This window comes from Camelus dromedarius, chromosome 12 (assembly GCF_036321535.1).
Source record: "Camelus dromedarius isolate mCamDro1 chromosome 12, mCamDro1.pat, whole genome shotgun sequence".
In the NCBI taxonomy this organism is placed as follows: Eukaryota; Metazoa; Chordata; class Mammalia; order Artiodactyla; family Camelidae; genus Camelus; species Camelus dromedarius.
In genome coordinates, this window is record NC_087447.1 from 43245863 (window position 1) to 43265724 (window position 19862).

At 39.9% G+C, this 19862-nt stretch overlaps 1 protein-coding gene across 12 annotated transcripts in view; it reads left to right on the top strand.

Annotated features, from left to right (window-relative positions):
• Window positions 1-19862, top strand: part of RIC3 (RIC3 acetylcholine receptor chaperone) — a 35334-nt gene that overhangs the window by 8190 nt on the left and 7282 nt on the right. For 11 of the 12 annotated variants that reach the window (XR_010383403.1, XR_004139274.2, XR_004139275.2 and 8 more), the window contains exons 2-5: window positions 5459-5685; window positions 6692-6767; window positions 8803-8896; window positions 17334-17482. Coding sequence is in view for 9 of the 12 variants with exons in the window: in XM_031460093.2 (XP_031315953.1) it covers window positions 5459-5685; window positions 6692-6767; window positions 8803-8896; window positions 17334-17482 (546 nt within the window). In the remaining 3 variants the exon portion in view is untranslated. The remainder of the gene's footprint in view (window positions 1-5458; window positions 5686-6691; window positions 6768-8802; window positions 8897-17333; window positions 17483-19862) is intronic. The other variant, XM_064492595.1, reaches the window with a different exon arrangement.

Here is a 19862-nt window from a genome sequence, read left to right on the forward strand (position 1 = left end):
AACAATTGGAATTTAGTCAAGTCCATTTTATAGAATATTTAAGTACATATGGAGATAAGGATACAGTTGTTTTCTATTTTGGAAAGTACAATTTTAATGTTCTAATATCTTAATGTTCTGATTTCTTTAGCTGTTTTTTTTAAATTTTTTTTTTTTTTAGAAACCACAAATCCTTCTTGTAATGTAGCTATAAAGGAAGCATTTGTAATGATGAGAAATGCAAAATAGGTAACCTAAATGTTCATCAGCTTGAATGGGGGGTGGGGTAAGTGAATTGTGATATAGATATACAAGGAGATGCCATATAGCAGTTTGAATGAATGAACTAGGGCTCCATATATCAACATGAGTAGATTTCTAAGATAAAATACTGATTCCTCACCTAGAAAAAAAGGCAAAAAGGGAAGTTGCAGAAGCATAAGTACAATATGATACTATAATATACATTTTTTTAAAATTTTGGTTAAAATATCCATAACATAAAATTTATCATTTCAGCCATTAGGTATACAGTTTAGTAGTATATAACCATCACTACCAACTGTTACATAACCATCACTACCATCCATTCATAATATAGTTTTAAAACACTCAAGACAATGTTATATATTGTTCATGGATGTATACTTACGTGTAAAGTGTAAAAGCACACATTCTAATAAGAATAAATTTGGAGTTGTGGCTATCTCAGGGTAGGTGGAAGAATACACAAGGGGCTCCAGTTAGCTCTGCATGGTAGATAGGTATACATCTGCTCATGTATTATCATCTAGAATTTTTTGTACACTTGGATTATTTTCTTTAAAAAATTGATTTTTTAAAAAATCTTTTCAACTAGACATCTCCAGGTGTTTTCTAGCCATTGACTTTTTCAATATTCTGGAATGGTCAGTTCTAAGAAACATAGTGGCACCAAGATCCAAGAGGTGAGATTACTCCCTGTTGAGAACAGTTAACTTTACAAAGAGAATCTCTTCCAAATTCAGCATTCTAACCCCAGCCTGTCATCTCAAGTGTACCCTTGGTCCCAAGTGGCAGAGGTTATAGGTGTGATGCCTAAAGGTCTGAGAGAATGACTCTACAAAGAAAAGAAAAAAAAAAGAGAGCAAGTTTTTGAAGGTGAAAATAAGTTTCATTTTTAGGTTTGAAGTGATAGACACCAAAGGACATATACACTAATGGAATTTAGAGAGAAGAGGTAAGAGCTTGGAGGAAGGTCAGAACTAGAGCTATACATTTTGGAAATTGTAATGGATACCTTGAGAATGAATGAGTTTGCCAAAGGATGAAGAAAAAAGAAAGAACGAAGTTTGAAACAGAATCTTGGGGAGAGAGGATTAAAGAAGAACCAGTGAAAGATGAAAAGGAATAGGTAGAAGGACCAGTCATTGGGGAAAGAAGAGATCAGCAGAGTGATGTTCTACAGATATTAAGGCAGGAAAATTTGACAAGGATTTGTTCAGATTAATCCAATATTTGTTGAATGACTTGTGGTAATCACTTTCTTGTGTAGCAGAGGAGTCTTAAGAATGAGAACTGAGTAAAAGCCATTGGATTTGATGGTTAAGGTTTAGTTACCATGTTGCTATAACTATTCTTTTTGTCTATAAACTCTTCAAAGACAGGAATTCTGTTTTATTTATCATTTTAATCTCAGTGTCTGGCACAGTACCTGGCACATTAAGTACTCAGTAGCAAATCTGTGATCTACTAAACTGAGTATAAACTGCACAGATTTCTCCTAGGATGTAAAACATATTTTACCATCTAGCCTGTCTGTTCCATTGCTCTCCAATCCCCTCTCCTACCTTTGAAAATAGTATTTTGTACTTTTTCAGTGCTTCTTTGATTCTAGTCTGCAACTGCTTTTTCCAAAACTTTTTTAAAAATCAATTTTAATGTTTCAGTACTTCTTGCCACATCATGATTCATTTAGTGTTGCTTTTTGAAACCCTGTATTATACTTCCTTTCTTACTCCCATTACTCATTCATTAATTCAGTATAAAGAAGACAGTTCTAACAGTCAGAGCTGTACAGAGGTGGCCAGGGCTTCTAGGGGGCCAGGGGGAGTGGAGTACTGAGTTTCCTGTTCAATGATACTCAGCAGAATCAGGACCACAACTTAAGGGAAGTGAGGGTGAGGGTTTGAACAAAAGTAGTTAGAGTAGGTGACTCTTTCAAAAAATTTCAACTTCGTTGGGATATAATTCACATGTCATGCAGTTTACCTATTTAAAGTGCACAATCAGTGGTTTTTAATATAGTCACAAAGTTGTACAACCATCACAGTTTGCTATTCTGAATCTCATTCCCTCCTTCAGTGATGATTCCTATCCTCTTTTTGTTCCTTTTTGCATTCTTTCAGTACTTAGACATTTGGTCTGTCTAGTAATAAGATCCATGATACCCTGTTCCTTTTTTGCTGTTTTGGATATACTACTTTTTTAAAAGCATCGTTTGATGGGGGAACCATCGTTTCTGTTTCATTTATGGTTCTCCTTTCCTACCCATAGCACAGAGTGCTGAACATAATAGCTGTCCAATAAATATTCTTGGATGACAGATCTATAAAAGTTTTGGGGGGAAATGTGTGATGTTTAGCATCATCATCATTTTTCAATTTTAGAAATGCAAACTAATGCCTTTTGTGCCATTACTTGGTTTGAATTTTTTATATCTTGTTTTATGCCAAGTTTTTAAAACAGTCTTCTCAGTACAGTAAAATGAAATTCAACAAGATATTAATACAGATATTAAATCTAGTATATTGAACACTAGATAAATCAGATTCTCTCACAAGAAAGGCTAGCTTCTCGGATGTTGGCTAGCCATTTGTTCAAAGTGCATTATAGCCTTAGAGCTAGTATGATATTAAGATCTTTGACAATTTGGTAGCAAAATAAGTCACCAGCACCCAAAAAAAGTAGTAGTGACCTGGTTTCCTCCTTCTGCTGTCTGAAGCTGTGCTTCTGTTGCTGCCCTACTCTTAAAAAGAAGCATTTCTTCTCATAATTTCCATGTCATTTGAAGTCAGTATCAGGAGGGAAAGGAGGATTGTTGGAGTGGAGCTTGGCTGAGAGAGGACGCAAGGCAGAAGACAGCTCCCTGGCGCAGACCCTGGCTGTCTCAATCCCTGCCTGCCCTCCCAGCATCTTACCTCAGGAGCAGAGAGTTGACTTAAAGATGGTTCTCAGTTCATAGCACCTGATTAACATCACAGGGCAAGGTTGCTTTCTTATTTTATTTTCTTTTTAACCCTTTATCTTCAATCCACATGCCCATTCATTTCCCCATTCACGTGCACCCACTCTAATGTGTTTGTTTTATGTTCTTAGACCTACACATTTGTTTGAAAGACACATAGTATAATTATGATGTGTCTTTAGCTTACGTATGGTATTTGCTTATTTTTTTTACTCACTGCTGTGCTTCTCAAGATATATTCCTATTGCTGAAGGTACATATAAAGTGTGTTTTCTGAAAGCTATGTAGAATTCCATGATTGTATCTTCTCCATTTTGACTTTCCATTCTCACAGTTATGGAGGTCAGTTACTTCAGGCTCCCTGCTACAACATCATCACAGTGAACATTCCCACACAGGTCTCTAAAGTCTATAGCTCGCATTTGGATATAGGTAGCTTTATTTGAGAATTTCTCTGGAATTTATCCACCAGAGTGGGATCACTGGATTATAGGGCATAGACATACTGAATGTCACTCAGTACAGTTAGATCACTTAGCAGAATGGCTGTATCTGTCTACAGTCTTACCCACTGTAAGAGAGTTCTTGCCTCCCTACATCTTTGCCAGCGCCTGCTATTACCCACCATTCCAATCTTTGCCCTTCTGATAGGTATAAGTGCTATCTCATTGTTTTAATTGGTATTTTTCTTGTTGGTTTTAGTTTGAATTTGATCATCTCTTTATATACTTGTTAACCATACTAGTTCATAGCTACTCATGTCTTTTGGCCATTTTTCTATTGGGTCTCCTGTAATGTTCATATCAAATAGTGGGAGTTCCTTATCTATTCTAGAGATTTAATCCCTTGTCAATTTTAGATGTTGCAAAAGCTTCCCTTGTCTGTCCTCTATCTTCACACTATTCATGGTATTCTTCATTGAACAGAAATCCACAGTTTTTTTGAGGTCAAATCCAACAATTTTTCACTGTATCATTTGTATTTTTAGAGTCTGATTCATGAATTCTTTCTGCTGCTTCATGTTTTTCTTTATTATCTCCCAGTGGTTTTTCCATGCAAGCCTGTTTACATAGCCTTTTGAAGAGGTATCTTTCCTTTTTTTCTCACCTATGACTCTCAGGAGACTTGGCAGCTGGTGTTAATGTTTGGCTGCTCCTGGTGGAGGAGAAAAATGTAAGAAAATTGATGCATCCTCCTTTCTCTAAGCCCTGCACTTCCACAAATAGGGATGAGTCCCTGTGACCCTAATTGTACTCCATGAATCTTGTCTACTCAGCTCCAGCTGATTGGAAAGTGCTGTATACCTACCCAAGCTGAGTAGTCAAGATCTTCCTGCAAGGAGTTTGAAATTAAGACCAGTCTCCACTGTCCTCTTGAAGGACATGCAAATTGAGGGGTTTGGGGGTGAACATCTTCCTGCATGTTCAAAAAGAAGCAGGAGCAATTCTTTGCAGAGGAATGAGAATGAGGAAGATATGCACAGAATAACAAGGAAAAGCCTTATGGCCCTCTTATAGAGAGGGAGAAAGATTGAGATAGAAAGTGAGGGTAGCTGTCTTGGACCCTAATGGTGTTCCAGTTTCTGGTTGTATTCTCTTCTGAGACCAGATTGCATTTCCTCATCTGTATTAGTTAGAGGTGGCTAACTGCTCTAACAGATAGACTTCAAAGCGTATAATGGCCCTAGCAAAATAGAAGTTTATTTCTCACTCACATAAACAGGTCCAGATGGTTCTAAGTTGGTAGGGTGGCAGCAGTGGAGGGCTCTGTGACACACAGTTACTCAGGATTCCAGGTTGATGGAGGCTCTGCCTTTTTTAACATATGTCCTCCAAGGTCTCCCTGGGTGCCAGCATCCAGCCTGCAGAAAGGAAATGAACATGGAGTTCAATACATAGGAAGCTTCATAGGCCAGGCCTTGAACCAGCACCTGTCATTCACATTCTTTTAGCTAGAACTCAGTTACATGATCCCATTTAACTGAATGGAAGCTGAAAAATGTCATCTACCTGTGGTCTCAAAAGGAAGAGAAGGTGGGTTTGGTGAACAGCTAGAGATTGCCATATCGTATTTATTTTCTGTGAGATAACTCTTGTGATGCCTCTATAGCCTTGTAATCGAGTTCTTATATTTTTTAAACTTGTTTGAATTGGCTCCTATTTGTCTCAGTGCATGAGGTGTTTTCATGATAGCCATATTTAAAATGGTAGAGGAAATGATTAATGATTAAGACTGATTAATTTGTTTTCTCAGGGAAGTTGGGTCGATTTCCGCCGATGATGCATCATCACCAGGCACCCTCAGATGGCCAGACCCCTGGGGCTCGTTTCCAGAGGTCTCACCTTGCAGAGGCCTTTGCAAAAGCCAAAGGATCAGGTGGAGGCACTGGAGGAGGAGGTAGTGGAAGAGGCCTGATGGGGCAGATTATTCCAATCTATGGTTTTGGGATTTTTTTATACATACTGTATATTCTATTTAAGGTAAGTGGAATCATCCTGGTCATGTTACATCAATGAAAATCTAATATCATCATAATAAAAATCATTGTCAGCATTAAAACTCTTTACAGTTCATAACCCTTTTTCAAACCCATCATCTCTTTAAACCTTGCCTCCTTTTTATGAGGTACTTAAGATAGCTATTATCTCAGTTTTACAGATGAGAAAATTTTTGCTCAGAGCCTAAACAATTTGCCCCAGAATTCACAGCTAAAAATTCAGAATCAGGACTTGAACCCGAATCTCCTAGTTCCTAATCCATTGAGCAATAAGTAATAAAGTTCAACACCTCCCCTCCCTGCACCCTGCCCGCGCACCCCCCCCACCTTTTTTTGACTGGGCATCTTTGCAAGCTGTAAAGGCACAAAGATGTTCTAAGAAGTCCTTTATTATTAGGATTGGCACAGTGATTTCCAAGTAGCCACTGCGAGGCCAAATAATGACTGTACCAACACTACTTTTTCCTTCTTTTACCCCCAAGAGTATGAGGTGCTGTTTTTAAAATCAGTTGCAGTAATTGGCAGTTCTGAAACAGAACTGCCACGTCCTGAAACTAAGCCTGATATTGCCTAGCTCTGGGTAGACATGGTTTGGGTCCTTTAAATGCAGACTTCCAGTTAAGTTCCACCTCTAGGCAGGCTTTGGTCGGCCATGGGGCTGGGCACCGTAAGTGGAGGCAGGAGATTCACTTGTCCTCCTAACAAAAGTAAGAGGTGGAATTCTTGAGGCAGCCCAAGCTGAATCTTAGGTGAACAGGGGATGGCAGATGTCCTGTAAAGAGATTTTTTTTCCTTGTGTCTCAATAATTTTTTACTTGGAAACCTTCTATTGGGTGGTTTTTGTTTTGTTTTGTTTTGTTCAGGTGTTTCTCTAATGTTATTTCATTTGATTTCTCCCAACCTTTTTTTTCCTTCATTTACTATGAGGGGTTCCATGACTTTGAGGGTCTGAGCTGCTGTTGATGTGCTGTACCTCCTTCAATTCTCAGCTCTCAAAGGGGAAAAGTACTGCAGAGGACCGGAAATGCTCTCCTGCCACACCTGGAAACACCCACAGGAAAATTAGTAAGTGCCTCTTCAGCATATTCATAAGTTTCATTGAGTTAGACAGCCATACAGCTGGAGGGACAATCTGTGGACGGGTCTTAAAAGCATTTCTCAAAAGTTGTCCCAGACGAATCTGATGCCATTTTTACCTTAGCTCTGGGAAGTCTCAGAAGTTTCCATATTGATATTAGGCTTTTAAAGGAAGGAGAGTTGTAAAAAGTACAAAACCACCAGTTTACTTTTTTATATATTAGCAAATTAATATTTACATTTGAAATGGATTACTTCTCATTTCCAGACTTCAGAATATGGGAGGAAATTTCACATAGAGGAAAACTGAGACAGTGAGATCAAGTCATTGCCAAAGTCAGTTATTAGATCTACGGACAGAGTTGAACACTTCTGACTCTTAAAATGTGATCATCAAATACTTATTGACCAATTAGAATATTCTCTCTGGAGAAATGAAACGTTAGTGGCACGGCTCTTCCTTCTGAGAATTTATAGTCTAAAAATGGATGTCAGGAAAAACCACTTGTGAAAAGTTTACTACCTAGAAAGAAGGGACTTGGCAAAAGCCTTGTGGGAAATCACGTCTTGCTGGGTGGCTGTGGTGGAAGGCCTGTTAGATAGGGCGCTTGAGGAAGATGCAGCCTGACACGGGGCAGCTGTGGGAAAGAAGGCATGAAGGGTGGGTAGGTTAAGCCATATTGTTGCAGGCCTCGAGGGTCAGACTATCCTGTAGATACTGAAGCCTCATCAGAGGTTTTTAAAAGAAAGACATCAGCAAAATGAAGTAAGGCTGGGCCACTGAAGCATCTGCCCTCGGCCATAATTGCTTTTGTATTTCTGGATTTAGTCTGGATTCTCTTTGGAAATAGATATCCCAGTCACATCTACATCCTGAAATCTTAAATGTTCAGATTTAAGTGACTGATTCCAGCTGTATTCTTAACTGAGATAGTGTCTAACCAAAAGTGATGGTGAATATGTCATAAAAATCTTTTTTTTTAAAGATTTGTGAACTCTTTAAAGAGTAGCGAATTCTGTATCCTGTCACGTAATACATTTAAAATAGAAGTAAATAAAATGAATTCCTAAAAGTAGCCATTTTATAATGTAGTAGCAGTTATGTCAGCTTCTTATGCTTCAATTTTGAATTATATGGAAAATAAATACAACCTAAGCGTTTATGTGGCACAGATGTTAACTGCATGCATAAGAATTTTTTGTAGAAGTAGTAAAAGGCCTTTGAAATATTACATTTTATGATGACCCTCTAAATATATGTGTAGAATGATACTCGGGTAGGAAACAGAATAACTAAATTATCTACATAATGAACAACATTTAATTTTCCTATTGCTTTAAAGTTCATTTCTTGTACTGAATGAGTGATTTACTTTTTATGCTCTACTTTTAGAGTCTTAACATTAGTTTCAATAGATAGATGTGCTCCTTACTGACCCTTGTTGAGGGAACTGCTTCTGGAAGGCAGGGTTACACCCCTTCACCCCAGATGACTGAAGTAGAAGACCGTGGGCGGGAAGGTCTCAGCCCTAGTTCAAGACTTCTTCTATTGAAGAAGAGTAACTTTCAAACAATTATCTTTCATATATATTTTCAGATCTTATGTAGCTGTAAAATATTGCTCATTTCAGGGTCGTAACTCCTGAAGTCCCTTATGGTTTGGTACTTTATCCTGAAGCATCATTTAAATTAGAAATGATATGTTGATCTTCATTTCTTTTTGGCTGACTGTGTAAGGCTATGTTTTTCACTCCTAGGTGTTTTCTTTGGCTGGTCCTGCTGTATTTCTGTGTGTCAGAGAGAGTGATTTATTCATCACTCACTCAACGTGTATTCTTAGATCTTGGTGCCTATACCTCTGGACCCTTTCTTTGTGTCCTGATTGAATTAACCAGAGGACTCTCAGTCTCTTCTCTGAGTCTTAGGCCAGCCTGGATTATTGTAGTGTCACAGCAAGCCGAGCTTCAGAAAAGAGTTTACGGAATTGTATATGATGGTTCTTAGATCGATGCTTATTTTTCAGCCAATTTTGAGCTTGTTCAACTGCAAGAAAAACTGAAGGAGACAGAGGAAGCCATGGAAAAATTAATCAACAGAGTGGGGCCTAATGGTGAGAGGTAGGTTTTGACATAACAGGAATCAGACTGTTTCCCATTTAAAGAGTCAATTCAAAAATTTGTTTTTCTTTGATTTCTGGCCCACTTACTTTCATTTTATGTAATTGTCAACATATTTGTCATTTACATATTATTTTTCACTTAACATTTCCATTTTCATGCTATCAAGTAATCTCATTTTCAAGAGTATGTTCAGCATTGTGCATATTATTGGGCGAGTGAGTAAATTTGTGAGCAGAACCTACAGGGTAAAAGAACTGGGTTTTAAGAAAGACAGTTTCCTAGCTGGCTAAAAAAGGCATAATTTTAAGTAAAACCAGGTTATTAAATATTATGCTTTCTTCTTGAGACAAAATGAGAGAAGAGAGCTAATGTGATCACAGTAGGCATTTGTTTCATGTTGGCTGTGCCAGAACTGAATTAGACGTGTCAATAGGTGTCAGGAGCAACACTAGCCCTTTAGGATGCCCTGCAGTGAAGGCGTTCTTCTCTTGCTGCAGGGCTGCTGAGGGTCTGAAAAGGTGGCTTCCAGAGATTGATAGAAAGTGAGCATCAACTAAGAAAACATGGGTGTTGGAAGGCCAGGGAAGAGAAACTAGAATGTGAGATTAAGAACAAAGAGGGATTCACTTTGAGCTCGGCCTTCTGACCAGAATGGAGGAAGAACTGGGAGTGAGTGGCAGAATCCCATGTAGGAGGATGCATTGAAAGATCCCTCTTACAACCTCATGTGGAGTTTTTGCCTCAGAAAACTTCCGCTCTTGGCCTCTTCTGTTTACCATCCTTGGTGGTACTAGTGCCCCATACTCTCTTCCCTGCTTCCTGGCTCCTGCCTTGCCCATCTTTGGCTGGGTAGGAGAAGAGTAAACATCCTCGAATTGCAGCCCCTTGGCTTGGCTTTTCCTTGCATTTCTGTTGAAATGACATTTATGAGGATGAACCTTGCCTATCTGGGCCCAGGACCCTTGACTTTCTTTTGGTCCAGAAAGCAGAGTGACTGTTTGGACTTTTCCCAAGTGGTAGAGATAAGGGTGCATATCTATTCGTGAGTATACCTGTGTGAGCAGAGAATACTATTGGGTATTTATTGAGCACTTACTAGGAACCAAGCTTTGAGCTAAATGCTTTATCTACATTATCTGGTATTTGAGTGTTTTGTATGAGTGTGACTAAACCAGTTTGTGCAACTATACTTTTCTGGCCTTTTCTGCCCTTACCCTGTACCCCTCACAGTCTGGGTGGGGAAGTACCAGACTTATATAGACCCCAGTGCCTCACAAAATACCTGTACCCTGGACCTGGTCTATTTGAAGCTCTAGGCCACACCTAAGGGTCGTGAAAACTATAGATGAATATCCGTGGGCAGGGCCTCTCACCTGGGAGACCCAACCCCTGGGCCTTGGGGTAAGAAATAAGAAACCACATGAAGATATTTTCTCACTATTATTCACTGCCATTCAGACTCCCTTAGCTCAAATCAAATAACCCCACCACGCACACCATCTTTCCATTGCCCAAGCTAGGGATGCAGCACTGTGACCCCTAACTACTGTTTGTCCTCTCTGTGCCAGGATTACTTCTCCTCATTGTATGTGCAAGGGCAGAGGAGCTGTGTGTCCCCTCCACCACCCCACACCATCACTGCAGCTGGAGTTGTGCCGTCTCACTGTTTCTGGGGCCACAGATCCTAGCTAGGATCATTTATTTACTCCTTGTAAGACGCCGGAGTGTAGACTCTTTGAGAATATACAGATTCCAGACTGCCACATGGCAATGACTGTGTAAAACGTTTCCCCCGGTACCTCTCAGGAACCGGAGAGCCGCTCTCCTTCCACTGCGGAGAGCAGAGCTTGTGTCTTTCTTTCCCAGGTCTCTCATTTTCCAGGCCATAAGGATGTGCCTTTCTCTCTGAAAAGCCTTAATCTAAGACCTTTTATCCTTATAGGTAGGCCCTCTGGGACTTCCGCCTTCAAAACTGCAAGGGCTAGGTAGCTGCATGTTTTACATTCTTTTCCTTTTTATACTTAAATCCTTTAACCTTAGTTTCTGCGGCATTTGTTCTTTTACAAGTCTGTGCTTCTAGGATTATTAGAAGAGCCCAAAATACCCCTGTATTTTTTCTGTCAGATCAAGATTTTATCACATCTCCAGGCTTCTGGGGGTCAGGGAGAGGATTTCAGACAAAGAAGACATGTTCGTTTACAGCCTTCAAAGTCCTTTTATATAATGTCACTCCATAACTGTAAGACTTCGCTTAAAATTCCAGTATAGTTACTGAAACTTCATCTCAATGTTTATGTAAGACTCAAAATATGAAAAAAAGAATCAAAATATGGGAAAGATTTTTGATATTACCTAATAAAACTTTTCAGACAGCTTTCACCTGTGAACAATGTAAGTCTGCACACATTTTTAAATAATTAAGCCTCCTGGAAGGTCGGTATTGTGCCAGGGTTTGTCTAATATTAAGCACATTCTCTAGCCCAAGGATACAAAGGCTAAGGAAAGGATCTAGGAATCAGAATTGAGGTGCCCTCATTTCTGTCCTTGTGATCAGCACAATTTCCTTCCTGGAGCAGCATGTCCAGCTGTAATTATTTACCTAGAAGCATGTCATAGACCAAGAGGAGAAGCGAGGGTGCAAACATGTTGGCAGGCATGTTGAGTGTGTGAGACTGTAGATTTCTGGCATCATTGTTGGGATATAAACTCTTTGAGGACAGGCTTAGTCTGTTTTGTTCACTGTGTTCACTTAGTAGGTACTAAGTAAATATTATTGGAAAAGAGTAGATACTCACTTGTGATACAAGCATGTGTACATATATTATCACGGTGGAAGAGTAAATCATGATTATTCTGTGTTGAGCTTCTCTTCATTTCCTAAACTCTGTGTTCAGGGTCCTACTAGACATGTCTCATAGATACCTCCCCTTATCCTCATCAAACAATAAATGTCTTTTGAGTGAGTGAGTGTCCAAAATGGAACTCACCATCTACCCGTGGATGAACCTGTACTTCCTTTAATGTTCCCCATCTCAGCAAACGGCTCCACCATCTACTTAGTTGTCCAAAGCAGAAATTTAGATGTCGTCTTTGATTCACCTTTTCCTTCATTTCCCATGTCTCATCAATCACCATGTCTTGCCATTTCTTCCTAATTAATAGGTCTGTGTCCCTGCAAATGACTTTAAACTCTACTAGGCAGGGATTATCCTCCTTTTTCCCAGAGCCTAGCATAGGCCAATAGTAGCCTTTAGAAAAGTATTAGTTGAAATGGAAGAATAAGTGGGTGAGTGGAGTATGCCTTTACTTTTGACATAGGTCAGAACTATCTCATGTAGTTTCTTTTTCTCTAATGTTGCCTCCTTCTAGTTCACTTTCTGCTTTCCAACCCAGTGGGTTACATCTTTTGTTTTAACCCTTCAGTAGGTCCCTGTTGCTCTTGATGAAGTGCAGAATCTTTAACAGGACTTGCATGGTCCTGGGTGACGTGGCTCTGCATACTTCAGTTGCTTTAACCTTCTCCATTCTTTTCTGTCTGTGGTCCAGCCACACTGACTGCTTGCTGTTTGTTCCTCTGAGGAACTGTGCACTTTTGCTTCTAGGACTTTACGTATACTTTTTTCCTTTGCTTGGGTGTCCCCCCAACCCCCTCCCCACACACACTTATTTTAACTCTTGCTTGACTTAAAGTCTCAACTTAGACATCATTTCCTCCGAGAGCCTTTCCCTGAACCCACAGCTTGGTTAGGTGTTCCTCCTATGTGCTCTCAGGCCACCTGCTTCTGCTGGATATTGTAAGCATATTACTTCCTTATTTTCTGTTAACTTTTCTGTTTTCCCTAATGCCCTGTAACCTTCTTGAGGATAGGGAATTTTCATTGTTCAAATTTGCATTCCTAAGTGCTGGCACACTGGCAGTGTCTGTACATGTTGAAGGAATGATTGAGGTAGATGTAAAGAAACTACTTTAAAGCAGGCATTTTCAGCAATAATAAGAGTATTTTGGTACCTATTTTGATTTGTTCTGCACAGCCCTAGATGGTTGTCAGTGGCAGGTGTTTTCTCTATAAGGAATTGATCTCAGAGAGAAAATACACGCTCTAGGAACATGTTTTCTATGGCTGCTGTAACAAATGACCCCTAACTTGATGCCTTAAAACAACACACATTTGTTACCTTACAGTTCTGTATATTGGAAAGTCCTACCCTGGACTAAAATCAAAGCGTTGGCAGGACTGCATTCCCTTCTGGAGGCTCTGGGGTAAAACCTATTTCCTTGCCTTTTTCAGATTTTCGAAGCTGCCACATTCCTTGGCTCATGGACTTTCCTCCACTTTCAAAGCAACAGTGGGTTGAGACTCTCATATCGTATTATTTTAGCCTCTTCTGCCTCCCCGCACTGCTTTTAAGGACCTTCATAATTGTATTGTGTCCTCCCAAATAACCCAGGATCATCTATTTGCAATCTTTATTCCATTTGCAGCCTGAAGCCCCCTTATGTGTGAGGCAACGTCATTATAGGTTCCAGGGTTTTGGATGTGGACATCTTTGGAGGGTGGGGAGGGGATGTTACTCTGCCTACCACAGAAGGTCTAAGGGAAAGGGAGAATTTGAATAAGCCTTACAGGAGGGAAGGATTCCCTCAGGCAGAGTTTGGGGAAAAATGTTTCAGAGGGAGGGGCTGGCACCAGCAGCAAACAAGGTGAGAGAATCAAGGCATGTTTTTTGGAATAGCAGGTCATTCTGAGTAACTGGAGTGAAGTACACCAGGGCTGTGGTAGATGGGAGGCAACTGATGGGAGAGAAAACGAGACAAGTAAACGGGGCCAGACTGGAAAGCCCTGAATGGTAGGCTGAGAAATTGGAATTCATTGTCTTTACAGTAGAGGGCCTCTGAAGGCTTTTGAGGAGAAAGGCCATGATCTGCTATGCTTTAGAAGAGTAAATCATATGTAAAGTGCTATATGCTAGGATATTGAAAGAGTTCTAGCAAAGGTAATAAACAGGCCGGGAGAGAGGAAAATAGGTGGGGGGCAAATTAAGGGGACTTCAAGGAGGAGGAAAAATCATAGGCTGTATCAGGATTCCTTGGATGCAAGCAGCCAACTCTGGGTAGCAAAAATTTGGAGGGCGCAGCAGAATTTGTTGGAAGAGTATGGGGTAGCTTACAATATCAAAAGAATAGCTGAAGATTAAGTGTTAGCAAGAAGAGTGGGAACCAGAGTAGGTATGAGTATTTAGGGAATAGGAACAAATGGGCAGTCTCTTCAAGGACTGCTGCCAGGATGAATTAACGTGAAAAATTTTCAGTTCGGGCTTCACTGTGCTCAAGATCCAGTTTTAGAAAGTATAGTTGGCCCAGCTCGGGTCATATATTACTGAGTATCACTGAATCGATCACTGCAGCCAAAGGGATGGAGTGTGATGGTTGGCCATGGGCTACGTGGCCAACCTTGAAAGAGAAGTCAGGGGACGGATGGCTTTAACATCTACACCGTGAGCAGAAGAGGGATTGGTTTTCCAAAAGAAGACTAACTAGATAAGAGAAACAAAGGACAAGAGAGAGATGATTTGGAGATTTACAGCCCAAACTAGAAGGAAGATTATGGCATCAACCAAAATAAAAGCACAGAATGACGGTAAGGTGTTAGGATAGGATCATGAGTTCAGCTTTGAATGTGGTTGAAGTGCAATCAGAACACCCATGTATGATGTATCACAACAATAGGAAATTTGGGTATTGAGGTCAGAACAAAGGACACAAGTTAGGAAGTCGTTTGACTGGGTGTAAGAGGTAAGGGCCAGGGGGAAAATGAGATCACCAAACCCTTGAGGCATATCACACTGTGTGGGAGTCACCTGCATTCTTTTGCTGGTCTGATTTCTGTGCTCATCATGAACGGTGTTGTAAGAGACTGTTTCATTCTCTCTGGGTTTAACTTTTGGATGATTCCTCTGGGTTTGTAGCCTTCAGAAGTCTCAGTTATCTCCCAGCGTGACCTTTTATTTTCTAATATCTTAGAATCTGCCCTCCCTGCTCTCACCTAGCTTGCCTGGTCGTGCAGAGCTGCTCATGATCCTGGGCCAACTAGGATATGGTTTTGAAGGGTGAATTTAAGATTAACTTCATTACAGTGGCAAGGCCTCCTAGTAGAAATGCCCAAGAGATAACTGGTGTTATGAGACTGGCCTTTGTGTCAAAAGTCCAGGTTAGAGGTAGAGTTTGGGCATCATCTTTGTAGAGGTGATGGTTTAATCTGTGATAATTGGGTCTGATTACTGAGGGCATGACTGTAGGAGTGGAGAACGAGATTCCCAGGATTGAGCCTTCTGGAAAACCATGTTTTAGGAGGGGACTAAGAAAGTGAGCCAGGATCAGATTTACAAGGAATGGTTAAATAAGTGGGAGGAATACAGATGTCTCCATAGCCAGAGGAGGAGGACCTATCAGGAGAGGCTGGTCCACAGAATGAAATGCGAGCAAGAGACCTTCGGACTTGAGAGTAAATTGGGCATTGATATTCACAAGTTTTGGTAAAATGATGGAGCAGAAGCCAGATTTCAGGGAGGCAGGAGAAGATGGATGTTGGGAATGTGAGGACTGATCAAACACGTTTGTCAAGCAGTTACAGCATTCATGGCACTTGTGCCTACGCTGTTGTGAACTTACCACTTACTGATACACCATCCAAGAGTATCAAACCAGGTTGCCACAATGAAGAATCCATGAGTGTTCATTGCAATAAGTTCAGAAGACGTAAGTGGATCATGATTAATTGCCTAATGCATGATATGGACACTGTGAGTACATTTGAGGGCACTTTAGTTTGGAATTCTCTCTGAAAGCTTCTCTTGTCTGTTTCTGCCTCTCTTAGCCTACCCATCCCTCTTCTAATTAAGGGTTCCAATTTTCCATGAGTTAGGAGACAGTCAAGACCATTTCATTCAGTAAAAATCAGAGTATACTGAGTACAGTCCAGAGAGGTAACATGTGCAGCATGTTGTGACAAGCATATGGGCTCTTTAGCTAGGGGTGGCCTAGCCGCCTCAGAAGCCTCCCGGAAAGTGGGTTGTTACAAGAAAGAATTAGGGGTTATGAAACAGGTGCGCAGTTGTGGTGAGTCAGGACTCCGGTCCTGATGGGAAGAGTAACGCAGCCATTCAGCTGCTTGCGGGACAGCCTGGCTTCTTCAGATCGTGGCTTTGAGGCCATTCAGCGTGGGAAAAGTGGCACTCGTGGGGTTTTTGTTTTCCTCCCACTGAGGTCTGTAGAAACGTTGTGTCTTCATTATCTAGTTAACCATCTTAACGTTGGAGGGAGAAGCCCTTTTTTCTTTTTCCCTATCAGTCATTAAGGCTAACGTCAATGTAGGTTAAGTGTAAAAAGAAACGTAGGTTCGGGACTAGACGATTAGAACAATTGGTGTTACCTCCACAAGGCTAGTATAGAATGTAGCATGCCCCCTTCATGAGTGTTGTGTTGACTTCAAATGCTTTGGGTTTTTAAGAGGAGAATAAGTAGCCTCTGTTAAATCCTGCCGCTAGATAAAAGCCGTCCCAAAGCAGATGGCTCTCAGTCTTCTGAGCAGGGCCTTGCCTGCCTGTCAGTGTGAGGCAGTGCTTCCCTCTCAAAGGAAATAGTCACATCGTCATCCATGAGCCTCATCTCACTTGTGCCGACATCTCCCCAGAGCCACACAGCTAGGGTAGTACTCACACCCAGGTTTTCTAACCTGTGGAACTGGAGCGCTGTGCTTCAGTAATCGCACAGAATGCTCAGAAGTCAGGAGACTTTAGTTTCAGTTAGAGTGCTGACATTAACTAGCAATGTGAGTAAATGTGTATTTTCCCCTCCATGGGGCCTCAGTTTACCCAATTTCTCTGGTCTAGATGATTTGTCAGAATGATCCAGCTCTGAAATTTTAAGATCTATCTTTATTTCTGCATGAGTAGCTTCAGCCTGGTGATTCTAGGGTTGGCCTGGTAGCATATTTTTTCCTAGTTGAAGCTAATGATCCAGCACATTTTCTTTTGATGATCTTACTTCAGAGAAAAGTGGCTTGTAGTAAATGGAATAATGTGAGTAATGGTGAAATTGCTTGGAGATTAGAGAATCAGGGCAGTGAGGTGTACTGGAAGAACACTGAACTGAAAGCTAAGACATTTGGGGTCTTGTCCCAGTATTGACATTAAGTCATTCTGGGACCTTGGACAATCACTTGAACTATTCTGGGCCTTAGTTTTCCCATTTATAAAATCACAACATTGAACCAACATCTCTAGTTCCCAGCTGTGCAGTTCCAGGGTCAGTTCCTAGAATTATTATCTGTTGCTGTTGGACTTCCTATTCTGGAATCCAGACAGAGCATAGTGATGTTTATGTTCATTGCCTTGGACTTACCACTCACTGGCCGGATTGTCTGATATTTCTAAGCAGAGCACAGACAGTGACTTCTGACCAAGAAAAACGGTTGCTGCATCAGCTCCGAGAAATCACCAGGGTCATGAAAGAAGGAAAACTCATTGACAGACCCACTCCAGAGAAAGAAGCTGAGGAGGCCCCTTACATGGAGGACTGGGAAGGTAAACAGTGTCTTCTTACTTCTTTGTTAACCATCAGCCCAGAAGAGAGATCTTATAAAATTTTTTTAATCAGCTTTATTACTGAGGTATAATGTATATACAATAAAATTCACAAATGTTAAGTGCATAGTTGGATGAGTTGTGACAGATGTGTAGAGTTGTGTAATCATACCACAGTCACGATATTACCATCATCTCGGAAAGTTCCCTCTTTTGCTGCGAATCCCCTCCTTCTGCCCCTGCAACAGCTGAACTGCTTTCTGTCTCTATAGCTTTACCTTTTCTATATAAATGGATCATAGCACGTGCTCTTCTGTTTCTGCCTTCATTGATTCAGTGTAATGCTTTTGAGATTCATGCGTTGAGTGGTATGAGTAGTTCCCTGTCTTTTTTTTTAATTGCTAAATGGTGTTCTGTTGTCTGGATGTACCACAATTTGCTTCTCCACTCACCAGTTTAGGAACAATTGGGTTGTTTCCAGCTTTGAGCTATTATGAATCAAACTGCTATGAACTTTTGCATACAAGTTTTTACTGGAACATATATTTGTATTTCTTTGGGTATATACCTAAGAATGAGGTTTCTGGATTTTATAAGTGTATGTTCAACTTTGTTAGAAACTGTCAGTCTGCTTTCCATTTTGCCTTCCCACCTGAAATGTGTGAGAATTGCAGTCACTCCACATCCTTGGTAACACTTGGTACTGCCAGTCCTTTTAATTTTAGCTGTTTTAGTGAGTGTATAGTGGTATCTCGATTGTGACTTTAGTATGTATTTCCCCAGTGACTGATGATGTTGAATATTTGTTCACGTACTTATTTGCCATCTGTATATCTTCAGTGAAGTGTCTGTTCATTGTTTGCCACTTTCTTTACTGAGTTGGTTGTGTTCGTATTGAGTTGCAAGAGTTCCTTCTATATTCTGGGCATAAGTTATCAGTTACAAATTTTGAAAATATTTCCTCCTAATCTGTGGCTTGCCTTTTTATTTTCTTAGTGGCATCTTTCCAAGAGCAGATTTTTTTCATTTCAGTGAAGTCCAGTTTATCATTTTCTCTTTTATGATTCACTTTCTTGTGTGTCTAAGATAACTGCCTAACTCAAGGTTTGCCTAACTTCTCTGTTTTCTTCTAGAAATGTTATGGTTTTAGCTCTTACATTTAGGCCTATGGTCCATTTTGAGTTAGTTTTTATATGGACTGAGGGGTTTTTTTCCATTTGATATTTAATTATTCTAGCTTATTTTGTTACATTTTATTACCTTGGCATGTTGGTTGGAAATCAACCCTTCCCCTTTTGGAAAATGGAAAATCAGTTGACCATATGTGTGAGTCTATTCTGGACTTGCTGTTCTCTTTCATTGATCTGTGTGTCTGTACTTATGCCAAGACCACAATGTCTTTTTTCGCTGTGTCTTTATATTGTCTTGAAATCAGGTAGTGCAAGTTCTTCAACTATGTTTTGTTCAAAATTATTTCAGTAATTCTAGGCTCTTCACATTTGCATATAAATTAAGAATCAGTGTGTCAGTTTCTACAAAGAAAAGCCTGATGGCATTTTGATTGGCATTACATTGAATCTTTAAATCAGTTTAGAAGAATTGACATGAAAACAATATTGAATCTTCCATTCCGTGAACATTTTATATCTCTCCATTTACTTAGATCTTTAATATTTCAGCAATTTTTTTAATAGTTTTCAGTATCTAGGGTCTTGCACATGTTTTGTAAATTTATCCTTAAAGTTTGTTTTTTTGATGGTGATATTTAAAATTTTTAAATTGCTTATTGCTATTTGTATAGAAACACAATTTATTTTTGTATTCTGATCTTGTATCCTGCAACTGTCCTAAACAGACTTAAGTCTAGTAGCTTTTTTTAATATTTCTTATAAAAGAAAATATTTAGTTGAAAAAAGACTCAAGTCTTTGGCCGGAAAGAACTCACTAAATGTTAGGCAAAAATACTTGGAAAAATCCACACATTAATAGTACTCAGACATATGCTGATGAATCTGTACAAATTCAAATTTTTCAGTGTAAAAAGAATACAAACTTCCATACAGAAACCAAAAACTAGCTAACTAAAAACAGGTTGCCCATTGAGAAAAAGACTCAGACTGGGATAAGATTTGTCATTTTCAACATCAAATGGAAAGAGAATGAAGCAATGTTTTCAGACTTATAAGGGAAAATGGCATGATCTATGATTTTATACCCAGCCAAACAATTCTTTCTATAAAGGTGAAAAGTGGTTATGTGTAGTACTCAGAAAGTACACCAGTCTATTGGGGGGGGGGGGTGCTTAAGGAAGTATTCTGACAGATACAAAAATTAAAATTCAAGGAAGAAGATACTGTATAGAAGAAAGTGTTGAACAATG